We start from the raw sequence: 22,324 nt of genomic DNA on the forward strand, positions 1-22,324 counted from the left end.
ATTTTTCATCACCGCGGTGATAAAGCAACATATTACCGTGGTTTTGCGGTTTATCGCACCCCCGCCCAACAACAAGTCTTATGGCCACATTGGAGCCATCCTTGTGACTCAAAAACTAACATCTAAAGAAAAGTTTGGTCTAATTTTGAACTGGAGTCCACAGATTAATTTCATACAAGATATGTAATGATCTACTAAATTTAGGCATGATACAAGATGAAAAAAGATCAGTTCTTTGTTATCTTTGCCACTGTCTTTACTGTAAGGGAGCAAGGAGGGACAACTCAACAGGCCCAGCTGTGCCACATGTATTGTCTAGAGTGGCAGTGATCAGCTCCAGCAGCGGCATCACAGTCAGATATGACTGTCTAGCGGAGATCGAAACTCTACTGAGGGCAATTTTCTCATTTTCACATAAATCCTGTGTAGGCATTATCGTTCTTATTCTGCATTTAAAAGTAAAATATGAAGCATGTATCACTGAGCTCGTACAGCTCAATACGGAGTGAAAAACTCCTCAATACTTGTCAAGGTCAACTCAAATAACAAGGAAGTAGGGGATGATGAAAAAATGTTTGCAAAACCAAGCTCTTCAATTTTACACACACACACACACACACACACACATAGATGAGAGGCATTCATAGTAAGATAGCTGTGGGGCAGTAAGGCAGCTGCTGATGCAACTGAAAGGACTTGACACACTGAGGAACAGTGAAAAGTCTGTTTCATACGTCCTCCAGCTTGAAAAGCGCTTTCCTTCCACCGACTGTGGAAGCCTGTTCAAAAAAAATCTTTGCCATGCGGTTCCTGCTAACTCTTTTCTTCTCATCTGTGGAATTTATTTGTTCTGTCAAGGTCTACCTCATATAACCTGGACGAATTACGTTTTAAATCACTGAAGCGAATTTTTTTTGTTGCGTACAAAATAAATCTGACCTTGCTGACAACCATGAGTAAATTCAATAAGTTCAGCCGCTCTGTAGGCAGGTAACCGGCTGTATTTACTTTGTGTATTTTTAAAAAGGGATGGATATTGGGAGGTGGTCTATTCAACCTTTAACCCGAGATGTTTCACTTCTACTCTTAAAGGTCATCTCATTGTGAAGGTTTTACAGTGCAGCATGCCGTTTCCTGGGCTCCACACGGTCGCCAGAGAAGCCCAGTGTGCCTTTCAAGCCTCTGGATAAATAATTCAACATTTGAGGCCAAGTAAGATTGAAAATAGAGCTGCACAAAGCCTGTCCCCTAAAAATGAATGGACTGAGAGCCGAAATTCAGAGCGAACACATGTTTAAGCTCTTTTCTGACACCTAACAAGAGAGAAGTTTAAACTCGCCATTTGAAACACAACATCAGACGTGAACACCCACATGCAAATTACACGTTTACATATTCATGTATGGTAAAATTCTTCTTATTGCACCAGCGTGCTTACCCAGAGGTAGTAGGTGAATTGCAAGGCGAAGATGGCGATGCCTTCGTTGTCAAAAGAGCCTGCGACGGAGCGGGAGATGTAGCCAGGGACGATGGCGATGAAGCAGGCCGCCAGCAGCCCTGCGCCCTGGTTCCACAACTCCCGCGTCAGCAGGAAGGTGGAGATGGCTGTCAGACCGCTGAACACCGGTGCCAGGAAGACACACACGTCCCGGATGTGGACGGTGATGTGGAGCAGGTTGAGCACGTAGTGGATGAGGCCGGCTGTCACCATTAAGCCCGGGTATACCTGAGTGACGGGGCAGAGAGAGAGAGATGTTTAGTAAAAAAAATTAAGTAAAAAAAAATTTAAAAGCACAGAATGGATGTTGGGAACATAAACAAATAAGACACAACTATTTGGGTGTAATGACCATTTGAGGTACAAACATTTTATCTGCAACTATTTTGATCATTTCTGAAGGTCCACTCTGTAGGATTTAGGGGAATATATTCAGAAAAAATGTATAGAACATTCATAGCTGTGTTTTTAGTGTATTATCAGCTGAAAATAAAAATTGTGTTTTTGTTTCCTTAAAATGAGCCAATTTTATCTACATACAGAGCAGGTCCTCTTTCACAGATGGACGAACCACACACTACATTACAGTCTGCAACAAATGCATCCACTAGATGCCACTAAATCCTACACACTGGACTTTTTTTTTTAAGGAAAAAAACAGCAAACCTTTGATGGTTTCAGTTTCTTAAATTTGAGAATTTGCTGCTTTTCTTTGTCTTACCATTACTGTTAAACTTTGGACTATCCGAGTGGGGAAAAAAAGAATTTGGTGACTTAAACTTGGGCTTTCGGAAATTGTTTGGCACATTTTACATTGTTAATGTTTTGTGGACCAACCAACTAGTTGATTAACACTGAAAATAGCAGATGAATAAAATATGTTTAAGGGCAGCCCCACACATATGTGATGGTAGGTGACTGAAAGTAAGAGTCCAAGACAAGAAAAAAAAAAAAGAAGAAAAGTGCCAAGAGGGAAAAACTGTTCTAGACAGAGATAACAACAAATCTGAGCATTACAAACAGGAGGAAGATAACAAACTGCAATATTATCAATATATTCTATTGACCGAGGAACAGGCTTTTATCTGCACCAACACACACTTCTTTAGAGCCAACAGATTACGTTCTCAGAAAAAAAAACATGTCAAAACAAAATGATCTGCAGCTCATCCAGTTGTCTCTGTATGATAAAACCCAACTAAACTAGATCTGCCTTAAAGGGGAATGCTCCCAAAGTTACGAATTTCAGTGTTATCCAAATGGCCTAGGGGAAGTTCAGTCAATATTTGTGAGCATGAGTTACTCTCTCAAAGCCAGAAACCAGAGAAGTCTCAAACTTGTGATGTCAACAAGATAATGAATAAGAGCCTGGTTTTGTGAACGCACAGAATGTTTGTTTTCCTGTTTACACCCAAATTAGATTTATTCTACTGTCGTGCTTCCAGCTCTGCAACAGAAAATGATCCACGTACTCAGAACTTTCCCCTCGCTGCTCTCAGTGTCATCTTTTCTTTTCATTTAGCATCTATCTTTTACCAATTCATTAGCTCCAGACTTTATACTTGATGACATCACAAATTTGAGTTTTAGCACTCTAGTTTTAGTTTTAATAGTTGTTCAACTTAACTCATATTTTGGGACTGTCTTAGCCCATAGGTATAATGTGAATAAACTTAGAAAAAGGGCGCAGTGCCCCTTTAGGGCTTAGTTGTTCAGCTAACTGAATAATAATTTTGTTTGTGAAATGTCAGGAAATGATCAGAGTTTCCCAGAGTTTCTGCATGTCGAAAGAAATGCGGGATGTGTCCGGTAACCCGACTCGGCTGAGACTTGGCATGAATGACACCCCAAAATCAGGCAAAATAAACTGGCCCGATTCCGACTGAGACACTGTCATCACTGGGCCATTGTGAAAAAAACAGGAAAAGATCTGGCCATGCAGTGGCCCAAACTTGCATGTCGGAAGAAAGAAGTCGGGGCTTGCGCAGCTGCCTGACTCAGCTGAGACCTGGCATGAATGATACCCTAGAATTGGGCCACATAAACTGTCCAAATTCCCGACTTAAGTTGCTGACACTGGCATCACTGGCCACTGTAAAATATGAAAAAGAAATAAGTCAGGCTGCGTCCGATTGCCCAACTCAGCATCAATGACACCAATGGGCAAAATTAACAGGCCCAATCCCGGCTGTTGACACTGCCATCACTACGAAAGGTGAACTTTAAAATGCTATTTTTGTCCAACCAACAGTCTAACAATGGAAAATATTCAATTTAAAATAATGTAAAACAACAAAAAAATAGCAGCTCTTTACATTTGAGAACCTCGAACCAGCAAATGTTTGACATTTTCTGCTTAACAAATAATTTGTTGCAATGTATATCGTTCCACAACAGAAAGTTATTATTAATTAAACCCTCCACTCAGCTAAAGCTGGGGCCTGAGTCGACGAGGCCTCGTGGCCCTGTCTCGTCTATACACCAGAGCAGATCCAATTAGGGCCTGTGCAGTGCAGTGCAGTGCACTGGCTGACTGAAGTAAAAAACAAGGCTATGTTTAACGTGTGACTGATGTCCCTGATGTGTGCTCATTGCAGCCACAGTCCATGCTCTTTGCCTCGCCGCTAATAAACTAAGGTCTTCGCATCTCTAATTAGCTGGCGCCTAGGAGACTTAAGCTTCATCAACCAATCTACTTCAATGAAAATCAACCATGTCTTGCCTCTCGGCTCTGAGGAGTGGACTCTGTCTAATGGAGCGGTATCCTGCCATTTACAAAACTACTCTTGTAATTATTAGCCGTTTTGAACTCTGTGGTAGAGCCCAGGTCCCTTAAAAATTATAGAGATGATTGAGATCAAAGCCTGCATTCAGTTTAGGCTTGGTGTCTAAAATCCTTATGCATTATATATCAGCACTTTTCTCTAAATTGGCTTTCAGAAATGCATTACATAGTTGTTCATTATGAAATTATCATAATATAAAACTGACAAAAGCTGTTACCAAAATTTGCACTTGAGTCATTGTCCTTATGGCAACAAAGAGCGGTTTATTATCTTGACAGGCCGCTGTTGTTATGGACTGTCACATTAGAGAGGCCTTCCTTTCTTATCTATGGCTCAGGAGAAAGAGCAACTGACACTCGTCCTCTGGGGATTGGAGGGTGGATGGGAGTGAAAATAAAAAAGGAGAGTGCAGCTGGACTGGTCTGAGCAGAAAGGCTCTAAACTGTCACATTAACTGATATGCGCTCGTCCGTCTTCCAAACGGTGTGACCCATCCGAGTGCTTAGAGACTTAACGCTATCATACACAATTAATGAGGACTGTCAGGATCATCTGTCTAATTTTGAATAAAAAAGCGGGGTAAGGATAAGGGTAGGAGCAAAGAATAGAGGCATGGTGGAGTTGAGAAAAGACAGCCAGACATTAGAGAAAACGCCGCGGCAGACAGCAGAGGAGAGATGATGAAAGATAAAGAGGCTGAGAGGTTGAAGCGAATGAGGAGGAAAGTGAACTATAGAGGATGAAAGGAGAGAAAGGGTATGTTAAACAGAGTGCAGGCGGGCAAAAGGTTCAATGCAACAGAAAAAGAGTCTCGTCGCTGTTCTCAGGTGGAGCAAAGGTGGTTTTATGAATTCCACCTGGAGCCAAAAGGGTCACAGACCGCCTCCCCGAATGAGACAGGAGAGACTGTTACAATGTCAAGACAGGTTTCTGAAAACGAGGAGGGAATGTAACTTTGTAATTCATGTTTCTCGAAACAAAAGCTACAGATTGAGCCCCGCATTATAGGCTAGAAAACACACTGCACACTGAGATGAACCCAACCCTTGTCCACACACCTGCATAGTTTTAAAGCATAGGCTTGATGCAAATAAGAGCTCTCACACATTCATTTTTATGATTTGGAATACAGTGTGGGAGTAAACTAAATGCCCTTCTTCCCTGAAGCCTGTCAGTGTTCACAAAATTATCTAGCTCAGTCATGCAAACAAGTGGAATTTTGACAATTAGCCTACACAGTGAATGAGTGAGTGGCTTTCTGTTACTCCAGCAACTACCATCACGGTGCCCTTGGACAAACATCAGATCATTTTGGCAACCAATCTCCACCTCAGCCTCTTACGTAAAAGATACAGCAGGAAAAAAGTCTGAAATGGACGTGAATCTATCATTGAGCCAGATGGCTGAAGCTCCGCAGCAGCTCTGTCAGGTCTCCTCAGTGCATCAGGTCCTAGATCTTGCTCCATGTGACATAGATTTGCATGTAAGAGGGAGACATTTGCATTTAGTATGGCCAACAGAATGACCCATCCACCTGCTATTGAAACTCCTGTGAACCCTATAAGGCAGAATGTGACTGTGTGAATGTGACCGACTGACCATCTGGCACTAAACTTCTTCCAAGTCAAATCTGGGTTATCAGCAGAGCTAGTCTGTTAAATAGAACAAGGATGGAAAACTTTTATATATTTTTTACTGTCAATAGATCCCATGTAAAGACAAAAGATAACAATGCATTAGTTCATCTCGCAATATTTTGACTTCTCTTCTCTGTTTTGTAGTCTCAAACCCACTGGTTCCTACTGCGGGATTAAATTTATTTTTTCAAAAGGTCTCAAATATACAGAAAGCTGGGGTCTGTAGTTTCAAACAGGAACTTTTAGCTGCAGTTAAAGTTGTATTTCACTGTTGAAAAAATGTTCCTTTTTTATATATATAAAACTGGGCTGTCCATGAAGTAGACGACACAAATACTTTTGAAATTTTTGCTACATGACCAGAGAAAATAAAGGGAAAAGGGCTGTGGTGAGGTAGAAAACCTGAAAATACCAGAATGCACTGCACTGCTGCAGACCAATAAACGCTCCCACTGGTGGGTAACATAATGCAAGATTAGTCGTTTTCAAGAGGAGCAATAGGGGTGCTGACTGATAACAATCTTGAATTACAGTGAAACTGTAAGACAAAATAAAAGACAAAAGTTTGTGGACTGCCATTTAAAGACTCGAAGACTCAAAGCCTCGAAGCCTTGAGTTTGGCATTTTGGCTGTCACCATCTTGTTTAATTGGAGGCAAAGATAACCTTATTTAGACGAGTGGGTGGAGCTGTGTGGGGGTGAACCTGACTGATTACCCGAGGTCACCACGGTGGTGGAGACTTATCAATCAGGTAGCCTCACCCTACCCTGCTTTATCATTTATTTAACTCTAAACAGTACCATAATTTACGAAATGAACATCATGCTGTACTGAATGAGACTTAAAACTAATGATTGAAACCACAAACTCATTAGGAAATTGTTTGCTAAGGTAATAAATCAAAACGGAGGACCGTTTGCTCTTAGGTTTCTATACAGCTGGACTTATTTTTGCAACCAGTGGAGTTGCCCTCTGCTGGCCATCAGAATAAACAAGGTTAAAGGCACTTTTCAAGACCCAAAGAAAAGCCCTTAGGATTGATACACATTCTGCGTGCAAGTTGGTGCATGTGGGATCAACTTAAAATAAACTCTAAAGCTCATGGTCATGGTAATGAAGGAATTTGTCACCCTGTGCAACAGTGGGCTCAGTTCTTGGACGACAATCAAGCTCTATGGCACAGAAAAATATAATGATAACAAGCTTTTGCTGCACATGTAATACTTAGTGGGATCAGTTCTTTGCTTATGTTGACATTATTTTAAAAAAAATGTAACCAGATTTTCATATCTTTTCACAAAATCTTTCTTCTCCGATGCCACAACTATTTTGCATCAGTACATCTTTCTCCAGGACAGTCAGATTACTTTCATTAGGTTGCCAAAGCGACATGTAAAGAAACTCACTGGTTCCAGTACACCATGTCAATTGATTCCAATATGAGCAGTATCATCCCCTTTAGTGGCAGCGGTGTGGACGCAATCATCCACCGGCAGTGTTCAAAATAATAACACCTGAAGCAAAAACAACAGGACTACCACTGTTCAGTAAAATCGAGTGCAAGACATATTTTGGCCAGGTAATCACTCCACAAATTACACCCACTGAGGTCACTCTGGTAACACTTTTTTAACACCTCCAATAGAAAAACAAGAAATTGTATGAGCTCGGCCTCATACCTACTTTTCCTTGTAACCTGTAATTACTTTCCTTTATGATATTAAACTGTTTACTCATTTCTCGTGTAATAATGCTGTTTAAGACCAAAGCAAAACTTCCGTCTTGACGGAGTTTAATCTGAAAGAAATGTAAGACCTACTGGTAGAAAATGAATGTTGAGGGGTACAGAGTTAATATTCATAAAGGGAAATGATCTACAGATAGAAGCCAGTTCTGCTAGAGAGGAAGTAATACATTATACTGATGTACTGTTCATCACAGTGCATATTGTCCTCCCACCTCGTACAAAACCCGAGCTCTGATAAGGCATAAGCTCTCGTATGTCCTCTATTTGCAGATTGGTCTAGCTTGAGGGGAGTCTGCTGAGCAAATTAAAATATTTAAAGTAATGTTCAACTGGAAAATGAAATGACTTTAAAGTGAAACCAAATTTGAGCAGAGAAGAGATGAGCACAACCCGCTATAATCTTCTTTAAATGAACCGTGTGTGAATTCCCTGCAGTTTTTTGTTGGTTTTATTTTTTATTTTTTACTCTTTTGCATTCATGAAGTGCCAATACGAGTGTAGAGGGGTAAAATGTGAGCTGTGTTTGCTTTGAATGCTGTTTTGTATTCAGAGGACAATGCATTGTGCAGCCCAGGGATCTTGTAATGTCATGAAAATTAACTTAAAACTATACGCCTTCCAATTCCGATTACCAGACTAATCATGAGTTTCAGCCTCCACCCGATGGGTACAAGGCCTAAACCAAGTATCCATGTACTGTAACAGAGCAGGCACATCCATTATTACAAGCTAAGCCTGTCATATGCAATTACCAGTAGCTGATGGTAATTGCCGATGACAGATGAGTGCTGATGGATGGGTTTTGGATTCCAGTTCCTTGTTTCTCTTGTTCAGTGGTGAATACTATATTCAAACATCAGCATGTAGCGTGGCTACTGCTCTTGCCACGCACCATCTGCTTGGTGCTGTAATGATAACGGCATCTGATAGCAATGCACAACATTAACATGCCGCGCTGTCTCAACTGCGCAGAGTAACTCTCCAATCAGCCGACAAAGAGAAGGGAAGAAAGAGTGTGTAGAGAAAGAGTCACAAGACAGGCACACAGGGCCAGGCTCCACCCCAGCCTCTCAGCTGAACCCGAGGCATGGGCAGTGCAACAGTATTATGCTATATGAGGGCATTTAGAAATCCTGGCAGTGTGATTTTAAATTCTGTCAAAATGGACCCTCATCTTTCTATTAACTTCATACTGGAGAGGCTGTATTAAGGATGTTTTGCATGCAGTGTGCATCACCTGCCCTGGAGGTTACGCCCAGGCCAAACTGCATGCATGAGCAGTGTGTGTTCACACCTGCAGCGTTTGTTGTTGGTATGCTGCTGCAGAGCTGCCTACTGTAATAACTACAGTATTTCCATTAAAGGCACATAATCCACTCATTTATGAAGCTGTGCAAGCTACTGCAGAACAACAGAAACATTGCCAGAGGGCTTTTATTTTGAAACAGAAACAGGAGAGGTTGAGTAAAACCATGGATGTCTTAAGAAAAGCTGGATACAGCATGGAGGTGTGGCCCCTTTCATTCCTATGAGAGCTGCTCAGTAGCGCATGAAGCAAAAGAAGCTCTATTTCTGCAGTATTAAAAGTACGTGGATCTTCCGCATCATGGGGCCCATACAGCACGCACACCGGAGACTCACGGAGGCCAAGTGCACCTGAGCGGGTGCCTTCTGCCAGCAGAGTGGCTCACAGAGTGGCTGTTTAGCGCTCTCCTAGCTTGAATGGCAATCAAATAATATAACCTTGCAGCTCTTCAACACTTTTAAAATGTTATTAAACTGAATGAATTTAATCTTGATAATGAAATGAGTGGTTTTGCAGAGGTTTTGACACTCACAAAAAAGGTACCACTGATTTACAGAAGTCTGTTTCCCAGTGTCAGTTAATGGGCCCCATGACTTCACATGATAGACATGGAAGTTGTAATACCAATTTTGGCTCTGTAAAATTTGCTTCAAAGCCTCGCGCTCTCAGGAGCTCGATAAAACAGATGCATTTGTATTTCCTTATGTCTGTGATACGTAAAGACACTGAAACTGTAGTAAAAGGTGGTATAGAGTCAATATTATCATCAATAGACCAATTTCACTGTCTATTTTTACTGAAAAAAGAAAAAACAACCTGTGCGTCAGGCAGGAAAAATCAGCGAGTCTTCATTTCTCTGCTGCTAACACCATCAGTGTGGCTGCTCTAACCTGGTAATATGGGCACCAAAGTACAATAAAAATTCATAAGGTGTATGGTTGTGTTTCTCTGTTTGATCAGGAAAATTGGCGTAAGAATATTACTTTTTGTTGACACCTTGTGGGTGTTTTGTGTATTGAGCTGTTTGAAAATGGCAGGACAGCCAACAGAATGAAGTGAACTCGCCAGGTTAGAGCCACACACCGATACCATCGTACACCGTTTACCCTGGTGAAATTCCAGGAAGTTATGAAAAAACAGATTCAGCCAAAGCTTACTAAACACGCTGGGAGACATTTCCACATTTATTTGGCACTGAGGGGTCTGGATTATGTAGTCCTGATGCATCATTAGCCTGTGCAATTACAGCTCAGAGTGCAGACCTGGTGGTTCATGAAGCTTGTTCAAAAGGATGAAGGCAGGTGGGGTTGTTAAAGAGGGAGATGGATAGGCCAAAGGTTTTTACTCACACAGGCCTCGCGGTTCACAGGATGCAGGGCTGAGAAGATGAGGTTGGGAGAGGAAATGCTCAGAGGAGGGAGGGTGGAGGGCGGGGAAATGGGAGATAAATTGCGTGGAATCGGCACATTGTATTTTTCACTGAAAAGGGTCAATGTTTCACAACAATCGTTGCTGCTGGTAAACAGGGAGGCCATGGCAGCCGAGGGGAATCTGTCAAGTTAACAGCTCACTGTTTCTACTGGATTGTGAGTTAAATCCGTGCCACCCGGCAGAGGCTTATAGGGCTCTATGGTATCAATGCTCTGCCTTGCCTAACCCCAGATAACCCCATGCTCCCCCCAACATACACACACACTGCAGGGAGGATACCCATGACAACAGACTGATGATCAGCTTCCTATATTTCTTGCATTAACCACAAGTGATGACATTAATACTGACTGCCTATCAATATCTGTGAGTGATCCCGATGTGCTCATGAATATTAACAGCCAGTTTAGACATATCTGATTCTTTTTTCATCTGGTAAGACATTTAAACTCAGGGTTTCCCACAAATTCATTTCTTTGTGGTGGCCTGCCATGATTAAAACATATACTGCCATGATGACTTGATATTCTATTCTGGGGACTGGACTGTCATTAGGAGTGGTATGAGAATATATATACCTGTGTATATATATATATATATACACACTACAAGGGTGGATAAATTATCCCCCCCCCCCCCTATAAAAAAGGACATAAAAACAGGAGGAGGAAAAAAAAAATGTTTTGTTAGCTGACCACCAAATCTGTGGGTGACACTGGAAACTGTTTATATGCTGATATTTATTGTTTAATTTTTTGGGGCTGGTTCATGTCAAAATTCAGGTTTCTCAATATGATTAAGTGTGATTTAAATAATAAAAATAATAACTTTATTTATATAGCATCTTTGGAATAGAGTTTACAAAGTGCTGCGGCAAGCAAAGCAAAGGCAGAAAAGGGATATTCACGAGGCGATATAGAAACAGAAAGCCAAACAGCCTACCAAACATAAGCGAGACAAAACTAGAAAAGAGATAAGATGAAGCATAATTTGATGCCTGACTGTACTCACTGATGGGCTGACTGCAGCCAGTTTGGTGCTCAGATTATCCTTTAATATAAAAAGGATTGAGTCTGCAGATTTTGCAAATTCCCCAAGAATTCCTGCCGTGGCTAATATAAAACTTCTTCCATCCATCCATCCTTCCGTCCATCCATCCATCCATCCATCCTTTTATTGCCACTAAAGTAGGTCAAACTCACGATGGCAGCACGCTGAGCAAAGTAGCCCCGACCTCCTTTTTCCCCAGTCAGCATCTCCTGGGGGATCCCAAAGTATTTCCAGGCCATGTGGGATGTGTAATCCCTCCAACATGTTCTGGGTTTGCCTGGGATTTTTCTCCCCAAATGGACAGGGCTGGCTGACCCCCATAGGGAGGTGTACAGGGCAATTCCTGATCGGATTTCCAAACCGCCTCAACTGGCTCTTTTTAAAATACGAAAGAATGTCAGAGTTTCTCACCCTGTCCCTACAAATGAGCCCTGAAACCTCATGTGGAAAAAATCATTAAAGCAGCTTGAATCCCTGATCCCATTCTTTCAGTCACTACCCAGAGCTCATGACCACAGGTGAAAAATCAACTAGTAAATCCAGAGCTTTGCCTTCGGGCTTAGCTCCCTCCATTGTCAAGTACAACCCCACGTTACTGAGAATTCTGTGCAAATTTCCACATCGATCTCAGGCTCCATCTGCCGATCACTCATGAAAGAGATCCCAATTTACTTGTACTCCCTCACCTGAGCCAGCAACTTGGTCCCAAGCTGACGGGGGCAATCACGCAGAGTGGCTGGCCTCAGACTCGCAGTTGCTGACTCTCATTCTCACCGTTTTATAGCCTGACGCAAAGCAGGATGCTTCACACCAGAGGTCAGAGTCTGATTAAGCACAAGAGATGTTTCCATAACATTTTTTCCTTCCTGACTCCGATAACTGACACTGCATATAAGCTGATGCAAAGTACACTGACTTGACTTTACAGCTGTATACTTTTAACCCTTTTCCATGTGAATATGCCAAATAAAATGTGTAAAAATGAAAGAAAAACTATTATATCCATGAATATTATAGATACATTTTATTGCCCATATATCCATGGATTGGTCAGTATGCCCTGTATGTGACTTTGACAACCTCACAGGCTTTTAAAGTTTATGAAATAATAACATGGTGTAAGAAACAAATATGTTCTTTAATTAACCACACATTAATTATTGTTTGCCATGGGTGTACATTGGGTGTTGCTGTGCTGGTATCTTGGGCTCTAGGATAAAGGCAGCAAGGTCATTTGCTACCCAAAGGCAAAGGGTCTTTGGCTAGGGCTCAACTGATATTGGTTTTTCAGGGCCAATAGCGATACAGATTATTAGTAGTTAATGAGATTAATAATAGACATTTGGAATTCATATGCAAGTGGAATATAACAAACTCAAACACAAAACTTTGTTTAAATGCCTTTGGCAAATGCTCAAAACTAAGACTTCAAGTCAAGCGAAAATTTAGATTAAAAAATTGATTAAAAAATAGCTCCCTGAGGTTTCACAAAGTAAAAGTTCCTCCCATGCTGACACTTTCTTTGCTGATATACTGTAGATAATCTGTGAAATGTCAAATATCGGCTCTAGTAATCCAGAAGTCGACCTTTTTATTTGACTACTGCTGTTCTAACATTCTAACAAGTTTTTTGCTTGGTTTTAATTAGAAAATGGATTATATTGTCAATGCAACACAAACTACAATAAAAGGGAATGTATGGCATCAAACTGAAGCAAGCGCACAACCAGGTCACTCCCAGGTTAGATATCTCATTGGCTCGAAGTAACAGACTGAGAATCTATGCACAGTATCGCATCGGTGCATAGGCCTGTGAAAATATCTTTGTGTTACTGCTGTAGCTACATACACAGCTCTTATTCTGGCAAACGATGATTGCATCCTTGTATTCGTTAAGTCCTCTGCTACAAGACACCCTGTGGGTTATAAGCCATTTCCAAGTACACAAAAACACAAATCAGTGGGTAAGCGCCATGACCCCTCCAGTAGTTTTCCAAGATTAAAGAGGTTCCACGACCACGATGAAAGCGGCACTGCTCTTCCTCAATCTGAGCTTCATCAATCGCCCGGAGCTTCCTTTTCCCACTACCCTTACATAAGACGTCCTGGAGAGGCTGAGCAGTGTGATACACCAAGAGCTGGAGCACACCTTTTTCCCCTCTTCTTTAGAAGTGCAAGCCACCCTTCACTGTCTCATCTCATTTCAATCATTTATTTTCCTTAACTTCAAAACAACATCGCCTGCAAGTAAATCTGTACTCCTCTAAAGACAGCCCAGAAATGCTGAAGAAATAAAACAAGTGACAAAACGTTTAAAAACACGGAGCTCGACTGCATCAATTTGAGAAGAAACTTACTGTGCCACCAACGATCCTGCCCAAGGGGTACCAGGCCCTTTCATCAAACCAGTTGAGGAATTCGTAGAAGCCATTTGTGGTGAGATGGTGCGTAGATCTGTAATTGAACCTGAAGCGAGAGAAGGAAAAGAGAGGAGGCCTGGCTGAGTATAAGGCAAAATAACAACCACACACAGTAAAGAGATATCCATTTTCATTTATTGACCATATTTTGCCAAAATGTTATAGCTACTGACAGACCCGAAAACACTTAACTCTAGGAAAGAAAAGGTTATTCATTTCCAGATTTTCTGAAGGCGGGCTGAATGGGTAAGCTGCAGAGACTTTGCCTTGTTAGGATAGGGAAGATAAAGCCTCCATTCACTATGTGTGTCTTTGTGCTGATGCCAACAACTCTCAGGTCAGCCCTCGGTTAAAAAATAGAGATATGAAGGGCGCTAACACATACTGTGGCGTTTTTTTTTCAGAACAAAGCCTGCTTATTGCACAGATAACTCCAACCACATCCACTGGCATGTGCTGAGGTGACAAAGGCAAAAAGTGGGTCTGGTGTTGGAACAGAGAAATAACGACACACAAAAAAATAGAGAGAGAAAAAACAAACAAAAAGAAAACCCTGAGAATAAATACGAGGAATATCACAGCAAACAGGCCTTGATTCACACTGTAGCTGTGGTAAGCCGAGGGGGTTGGAACACTGTCAAGCAGCAGAACGAAAGAGCTGACACTGTTGAGGAGGCTGCTGCCAAAGAGAACGAAGCAAGTGTTCAGTAAAATTTCAGAGGCACCTTCTTTGCTGCACAGCTCATTAATGTGGGCTGCTTTATGGTATGTTCAGAGGCCCGTATACCTCATGTGAGACACTTCATGCACAGAGACCCTATAGCAAGGCAGTTTGCTAAAGGACAATTACCTGTTATGGCGATCTCTAATAGAGACGTATACCTGGGAGGACAGGCTATCATGTGCTCCTTTACACACTCGAGAGGTTCTTCGATTCAGACTACAATAAGTTCAATAATACTGTCTGCCAATGGACGAGGCAAGATTACAGCGAGGAGACGAAAATGCTACAAAACAATGCAAAGCCGTGTGATTTAGTTGTAAAAACCTCATTTGATCTTCACTCCAACTGTACGTGTGGCTCTTGTGCTGCAGTATTAGAAAGCGGAGAAGCCTCAAAATGGTAAGGTTTTGATTTTGCATTTATATACATCTTTAAATCGAACATGTCACTGTGAATTTACGGGTGTACCAACAACAGCACTGTTTAGAGGCTAGTGCTGCCCCTTACATTGACACATCACATTTAAAAGGACAATTCAGTGCAAGCAGGGCATCTATAGGTAGCAGACACATTCATTTAAAGCATTTTAAGACATTTTCAAGATCATTTTCAACCAAACCTAAAATATATTTGTTTACAAATCATCATTTTCTTATTCAAGCATTGCAGGCAAGTATAAAATAAGCAGTTTATATGCAGTCACATGCAGAGGTAGGTTTTATGTAGGATTACTGTCATTTGAGTGAGTTAGGTTAATCTTTTGCCTTTAGGTAAATGCAAGTATGAAGCTAAAAGACAGTTGAGGGTCAGTTTAAAGATTGTAACATTAGAAATGTGGATGTTCACACAGAGGACCTTGACTCGTACTGACAAGAAATATATTAAAAGATGGATACATTAAAATAGGATGAAATGTTTATTTTAGACCTCACAAATTCAAATTTAAGACTATTTATTGACTTTTAAGTATAAATGCTTTAATATTCAGAAAAAATGAACATAAGACATTTTAAGACTTTTTAAGGACCTGCAGACACTGCCTTCTCTCTATTATAATTGAACTAGGTGCCACTTGGCTTGTGGTGCTCAAATAGCAAAAAATACATGAATAAATAAACAAATACAAATAAAAAATAAAATTAAAAAATAAAATGTCAATGAGTTCAAGTTTGTGATTTTAATACTATACAAGATGGAGATAACTGGACCTAAATTGGGAACTGCATCAAAATGTAGGAAAAGATAATCACAAAAATATGCAGTTACCAACTTCTTTTTAAAAACCTATGCACATTCATGGGAGAATTTTAATCAGTAAAAATAATTATTGGATCTGCACCTGAATCCACATCTATGCCAAACTGACATAAATTTTCCCTTGGCATATGACCTAACAGCTATTTAAACTTCACTGAAATCTCTTGAAAAGTCTACAAAAGATCCTACAAGCCACAAAGACAAACTAATAAACGAGACCTCCTTGGTCAAAGTTAAATACGAGCAAATAAATTCCAAGGACACTGTGGTAATTAAGGCCACGATAATTGTCCACTGAAAAGAAATGTCAATACAAACACACACGCAAAAAAGTTAAGGCCTGTCAACAGCCCAACCCAAATCAACAGTATTTCCTCTCTTCCATCTCCACAGCTCGAGATTCAGTAGGCACTTATACAGTTTAAGATTGTGTGTGTGTTTGTGTGTGAATGCAAGTGAGGAGGAGAAGCAGCAGCAGAGTTGTCACAGAGCTGCTGGAGTGTGTGCCGCCTAAACTCGTGATAAGGACAGTGTGTTTAAAATTGCTGGCATGAGGCGCAGCTCATTAATCATCACAAGGTGCCTGGTTTTCTACCTCCTCCACATCGCACCTGAAGCCACAGCTCGGGCCTCCCATCCTGGCTCTTGTATCCGGAGAGCATGCGGTGGCCAGACATTAGTCATTTCAAACCAAATGCTGAGAAACTGTCTCATTTTCAAAACATTCAGCTTTTCCAATAACTGACTTCACTATGAACAGTTTTAACTTGCCTGTTTTAAGGACACTTTAAACTGTGTTTATGTATTAGATGTAATACTGGTGGTTTATATGCAGAAATAAAGTAGTCAGTTTCAACAGATTTGACAAGTTGCACTGAAAACTAGCGCTGGGTATTGTTTAAAAAAATCACAATACAAGTACCCTTAAAGTTATGTCACTAGAGTACTTCAATTGATACATTTTTATGCATCCCAGGGACGAGCCTCAGGCAGAAGCATTCAGTACAACTGTCCTATTCTCGTGAACGCAATATCTAAAGAAGACCATGAGAGGATTTCTTCAAATTTGGCACAGACATCCACGTGGACTTAAGGATGAACTGGTTGGATTTTGTTAGTCTAAGGTCAAGGTCACTGCAACCTTGTGTCCATCATATTCTCTTAAACATGATATACCAGGGCCTTGAAGGAATTTCCTTTAAATTTGGCACAAAAATCCATTTCAGGATCCCTACAGCTTCAAAAAAGTGGGATTTAAGCTTTTTAATTACTTTTTTTAAAGCCACCTGCAATTGAATTTAATTAATTGTAACATAAAAACATTACTTCTTTGATGAGATTAATGCGAGAGGCATTCTTTATTTAATTGAGATTTTACAATCCGAAAATTATTCAGAAAAAAATCTAATTTTAATACCAATGAAGGCCCTTTTTTTACATTAATGGATTCAATGCTTTTAAAGGCTTTTAAAGTAACCCTGCCACTTGGACTAAAGGATGAGCTGAAGAGATTTTGATGGTCTGAGGTCAAGACCAATGTCACCTCACAAAACATGTTTTTGGGCAAAACTCAATAAATCATTTGCTAAGCATGACAAGGTTTCACACAAACATCTAAAAGGATAAAATGATGAAGTGATAACAATTTTTATCCAAAAGGTCAAATGTCAACTTCGCTGTGATATCATAATGTTTTTGGCCTTAAAGATGCACGAGAAGCATCCAGTTCAGAATATGAAGCTTCTTTGCAGCTATCTCCATACTGAAGCTTTGTCAGCTGTCATTGCTACAGATGAGTCTTGAAAGACATGAATGTTAACTGTAACTGCAACATGACTGGTTCGCCAGGCATACAATCACGAGGCAGAAAATCTAGTTTTCTACTTTGTTTGATACCCATCATGTGAATGGAAGCAATCAGTTGCATAAAATGCCACCATTCTTCCCCCCATCCAAATTATTTTTACACAAATACATTTTGAAAGTGCTCAAATTATTATAACTATCTTCAAGACGATCTACAAAATGGATCAAATGCAGAAACCATTTGACTGGAAAAGTTTTGTGCTTTTTGGCAGTGGGTTATTACCCAGCCCTACGGAAAAACCACATATTTCCATGATATTGTGATGTTCTCTTGATTGCCAAGAACAGAAAGCAATCTTCAAATTGAGTGACTCTTCAAATTCCCCCTATGACAGCAGTTACTCATCACATTTATGACTCAATTTAAGCAAAATGATCAGATATTAGATGTGTAATATTCTCCATTTTGTGGATGAAAACATGGAAAAAAAAATAGAAAAGCATAACAGGCATTGTGCCTCTTAAAGTGATCTTGAAAAGCTATTGAGGAGCTGACATGAGTGTTTATCCTGGCTCTTGGGCAATCATATCACTCAACAACCTGAGGACAAGCGGCCTGAATCTGGGCACAGAAAACATGATGACAAACAAACCATCCAGCTGGAACGTAAGAGTCACACAGAAAAGAAAACATTTTTCATTGTACTTTCATCTGTTTCTTTTGGCCAGAAAAGTCACTTCAGATATGACGATTCACATATTACAATTCACTCTTGTCCATCCTCCGAGCTCATTTTAATGCACAACCAAACAGCTCTGTCAAAATCAGATGGTGATACACACAATACTTTTGTTCTTCCATACTTCGAGTCTATTTCCTTAAATACTGAGGTGTGCAAAGCACCATAATGTTCCAAAGTGCAAAGGTACCGAGGCAGCCAGGTGTGACAGAGTTCTACCACAGTGGGACTTTGAATGCAGGTGGAACCGTCCGGCCACGTTTGCCTCATTGTTCTGCAGCTGTCAAATCGGCGAGGCAGAAACAAAGTGAATTCAAAGAAAGCGTTCTGAAAGACAACTTTGCACGCTGCCAAGCCATATCCACAAAACCCATTTTCCAATGATCTCATGGACAGCCGAGCCGAGTGCTTTATCCCTGCCCTTGTCACGTTGATGGGGCGGATAATGTAGCTCTGCCAGGCACATTAGCAATTTAATGCATAGCTGCCAATATGGTCTCAGGCCACAGAGCACATGATGACTTGTGATGCCACTGCGGCACCTCCAACCACCAGCAAGTGAGCAACACACCGTTATGCCATAAAGAAAATGAATTGGACTGATAGCTAGGAGGCTGAAGGAAAAAACTGGCCCTACATCAACCCCCTCGGATAATACCTCAAAGCAAAAATGAAAATTAGGAGTGGCATATTGTGCACTTTAGATCACACGGGGGCCCCTGCAGGCATCATAATTCATTTTAATCAAGGTCCGTTTCACTGATTACCAGTTTCCTGTTGAGACCAGGCCATCATCATCATCAGCATGACTAAGTGGGCTCCACTGCTGTTTACGAGCCAGTAATGCCTCATTCAGTATCGACTACATAATCAGATGCATCACTACCTTTTCCCCAATGGTTCGTGATATGGTGAATGTCTAAATAGACTTTTGGTTCCAGGGGTGTAATCGCCACCTTGACTAATTAGCCATCTCTGTCAAACTCTGAATGAATAATACGTAAGTGAGAACCTGCTTGGGGACGCAGGAGGCAAGTGAGCACATCCAGCATAAGCTTCACAAAATGAGGCACTGGTAAGAACTGCCACAGTGTTATTGTTTTGTTGTCATTGTTTCATGTCATTGTTTTGACAGCAATATTGAAATATTATAATAAAAAAGCTGAACACATTACGACTCATTGAAGGTTCTGCCATGAAATGAATGTGCTCAATAGGTGGGGTATATTCATTCACTATGATGCTGTGATTGCAAAAATTAACACAAATTCAGCCAAATCCCAGTGAATTCTGTGTGTCTTTGCAATTTTGTCCAATCAAAGCAACTTCACTACAAAATTGACAATTTACAACAGGCAAAATTTCTTTCATTGCAGAGCCGTGCGCAGTGTATTGATTCACGCACTCTCACTCTAAATTACCATAAGCCTACTGCTGTGGAAGTGTGAGCTCTATGACTGAGATGGAGCTACATGCAGTGACGGGGCTTACTGTTAGCATCACAGGGCAAACCAATATTTATTGATGAGTTTAACGACAACGAGTATAGCCGTCCCGACCACCACCCATGCTCATAATAATAGACAATGCTTTTTAATGTATATAGTATTCATTCATTGTGCAAAATAAGAAAAATATTTGAACTAAGGGCTGATGTTTTGCACATGATGACTTTGTCCAAATAAAAAAAAGGTTTGTCATATCAGCAAAAATCAGTGTGTTGGCCAATTATCTGCTGATAAAGATAACGTGCTGATATGATTGTGCATCCCTAAAATAAATGCCAACGACGTCATGCACTTTTCCACTCTGAATTGAGGGCACTAATAAAACAATTCAATGTCACTGAAAACAATTTAAATAGATGTCACAGGCTGCTAAAACACTCTCTGCCTGATCGGGGTACTATGAAGCATGAGATGTACCTGCAACCCCAACTTTAAATGTGGTCCTCTCTGATTAGCCTTCTGGAGAAGCTTCTTACTTTGTTTTACAATAACTTGAATGGGATTACAACAATCTTCAGCCTAAAGAATTTAGCTTTTAATAGTCCTCCAATAGGATTTTCTGGTTGGATTACCTGAGAATTGCATGATAGTTAGTTTTCAGTCACGCTGCACACTTCCCCATCCTGCCCCAAAACTAATACCTCCTCGCTGGTGGAAAGGGTCACACTAACCGGCTCACTGGACAGCTGCCAAATCGCTTTAATAGTGCTGAGTGTCCTGCATGCCTGCTATCATCTGACAAGATGAGGCATCCTGGCATATCATCTAGCGCCTCTATCACTTCAATCGAAGGTTGGTGGTGTGTGTGTATGTGTGTTTTTGTTCCGGCTGGTTCAATGACCCAGTAAGGTAATTGCATTCTGTGGATGCGTGATGGCAATATTGTGCACATGGTACAAGACATCACTTAGTAAATCTGAAATTAAATATTCGCTGTAATTACCGGCCTGACAGCTTATCCAGGAGGTTCAATGAGGCACCGTCTCTGTTGATGTAGGGTTGTTTATGGAAACAGGAGTAGCAAGAACACACTAACAGTATCATTGAGAGATTAACACCAAACATGTAGCTAATGATTCTGCCGGGTCAATCAAAAATCCTAAAAAAAAAAAACAAAAAAAAACCCCTCAATTATTCCAATTTATTGCTGACACTGCAGGGAGCATTTGTCCAATTGAATCTTGAGTGCAGAGCTCATCTTTTGAGATGAAGAGGTCCGGGAAGAACCATTTAATCCTTATGCTACTGGAAATACCACCCAACAGATTTTTCAATATTAAGCAGTGTCCTGCTCGCCTGAAACATAGCAGTGAAAAGGTTCCAATTTTTCAGTGGCTGTTTGTCTTTCCTGTTAATTATTTTGGTGGCAGTAATTCCAGTGGCATCAAGTTTTTTATATAACCTCCCAAGACCAGCAAATAGTATTTAAAGAAGCGACTACAGTCGACAAAAAATTGACAAAAACAGGCAAAATTAACAAAAAAGGAGGCCCACTGGAGGATGTGTTGAGAACCTTGCGAGAAAATCCCGCAAACCTTTCAACACTGGAATTTTAATTAAAATACTGGACTGATTAAATATGTATTTGGATCACTGCTTAGCATTGGATTGATACAAAAAAGAGAGTGCCCCTCTGATCTAAGCTTTTCTGAATGAACCAGCTGGCAATGGTAACATAAGCAGATGGTTTCTGTTTTTGTGCCTTGGTGGGGTGTAAGATCATCGTGTCAATATGCAAAGAGCCAAACTGCTGCATGTTGGAACTAATGAATGAAAATTGAAAAATAACATTGCACCTCGAGGTAAAGAGACATAATGGCATAAATATTGACTTGCCGAGGGGAATCATTTCAATACACATTATTGTCCTCCAGCTTTAACGCGGCATACCCAACAGACAAAGAGCAGCTATAAACTAGTGTTGTTTATTTGCTCCAGCACCACATTTTGACAGTCAAGATAAAGATTCCCACATAAAACAGTTTGGGTTGTAAAAAAAAAGGCTGTTGGGAGCAGAGTATTCAATTCTGAAATGGGGCACAGCCTGATAAAGACTTGTCTTTGCCTAGGTGCCTCTCTGTAAATGTGTCAATGCTGTTACTCTAATATTAAAAGCACGAAGATGCTTGTGGTTTGAAATTTGTTTAGGAATGTTCTGCTGTTTTAAAATACTCAGACTGAGTTATTTGAAGGCAATTAGCCAATGAGCTCTACATTTTTCCTGACATCAGATTTACAGAGAGCAGAGTCGCTGCTATTGACATCCTAATTATCTTTTCACAAACACACGGGCTCTTATTCACACCTGTGTGAGAACAGCTTGGCAATACCTATCACAATGACACAGACTTATAACGCCTTGTGGGTCTAATAAGACAATCGATCTTGAATTAGGCTATTTTCTTAGCCAAGC

At 40.6% G+C, this 22,324-nt stretch overlaps 1 protein-coding gene across 1 annotated transcript in view; it reads right to left on the reverse strand.

The window, feature by feature from the left end:
* The window catches only part of LOC121957621 (dolichyl-diphosphooligosaccharide--protein glycosyltransferase subunit STT3B), a 122,667-nt gene that overhangs the window by 56,223 nt on the left and 44,120 nt on the right, over window positions 1-22,324 (reverse strand). The window contains exons 2-3 of the mRNA XM_042506306.1: window positions 13,814-13,922; window positions 1,439-1,726 (exon numbers count right to left, since the gene is read on the reverse strand). Of these exons, the coding sequence (XP_042362240.1) occupies window positions 1,439-1,726; window positions 13,814-13,922 (397 nt within the window). The remainder of the gene's footprint in view (window positions 1-1,438; window positions 1,727-13,813; window positions 13,923-22,324) is intronic.

Source organism: Plectropomus leopardus, chromosome 18 (assembly GCF_008729295.1).
Source record: "Plectropomus leopardus isolate mb chromosome 18, YSFRI_Pleo_2.0, whole genome shotgun sequence".
Classification (NCBI taxonomy): domain Eukaryota; kingdom Metazoa; phylum Chordata; class Actinopteri; order Perciformes; family Serranidae; genus Plectropomus; species Plectropomus leopardus.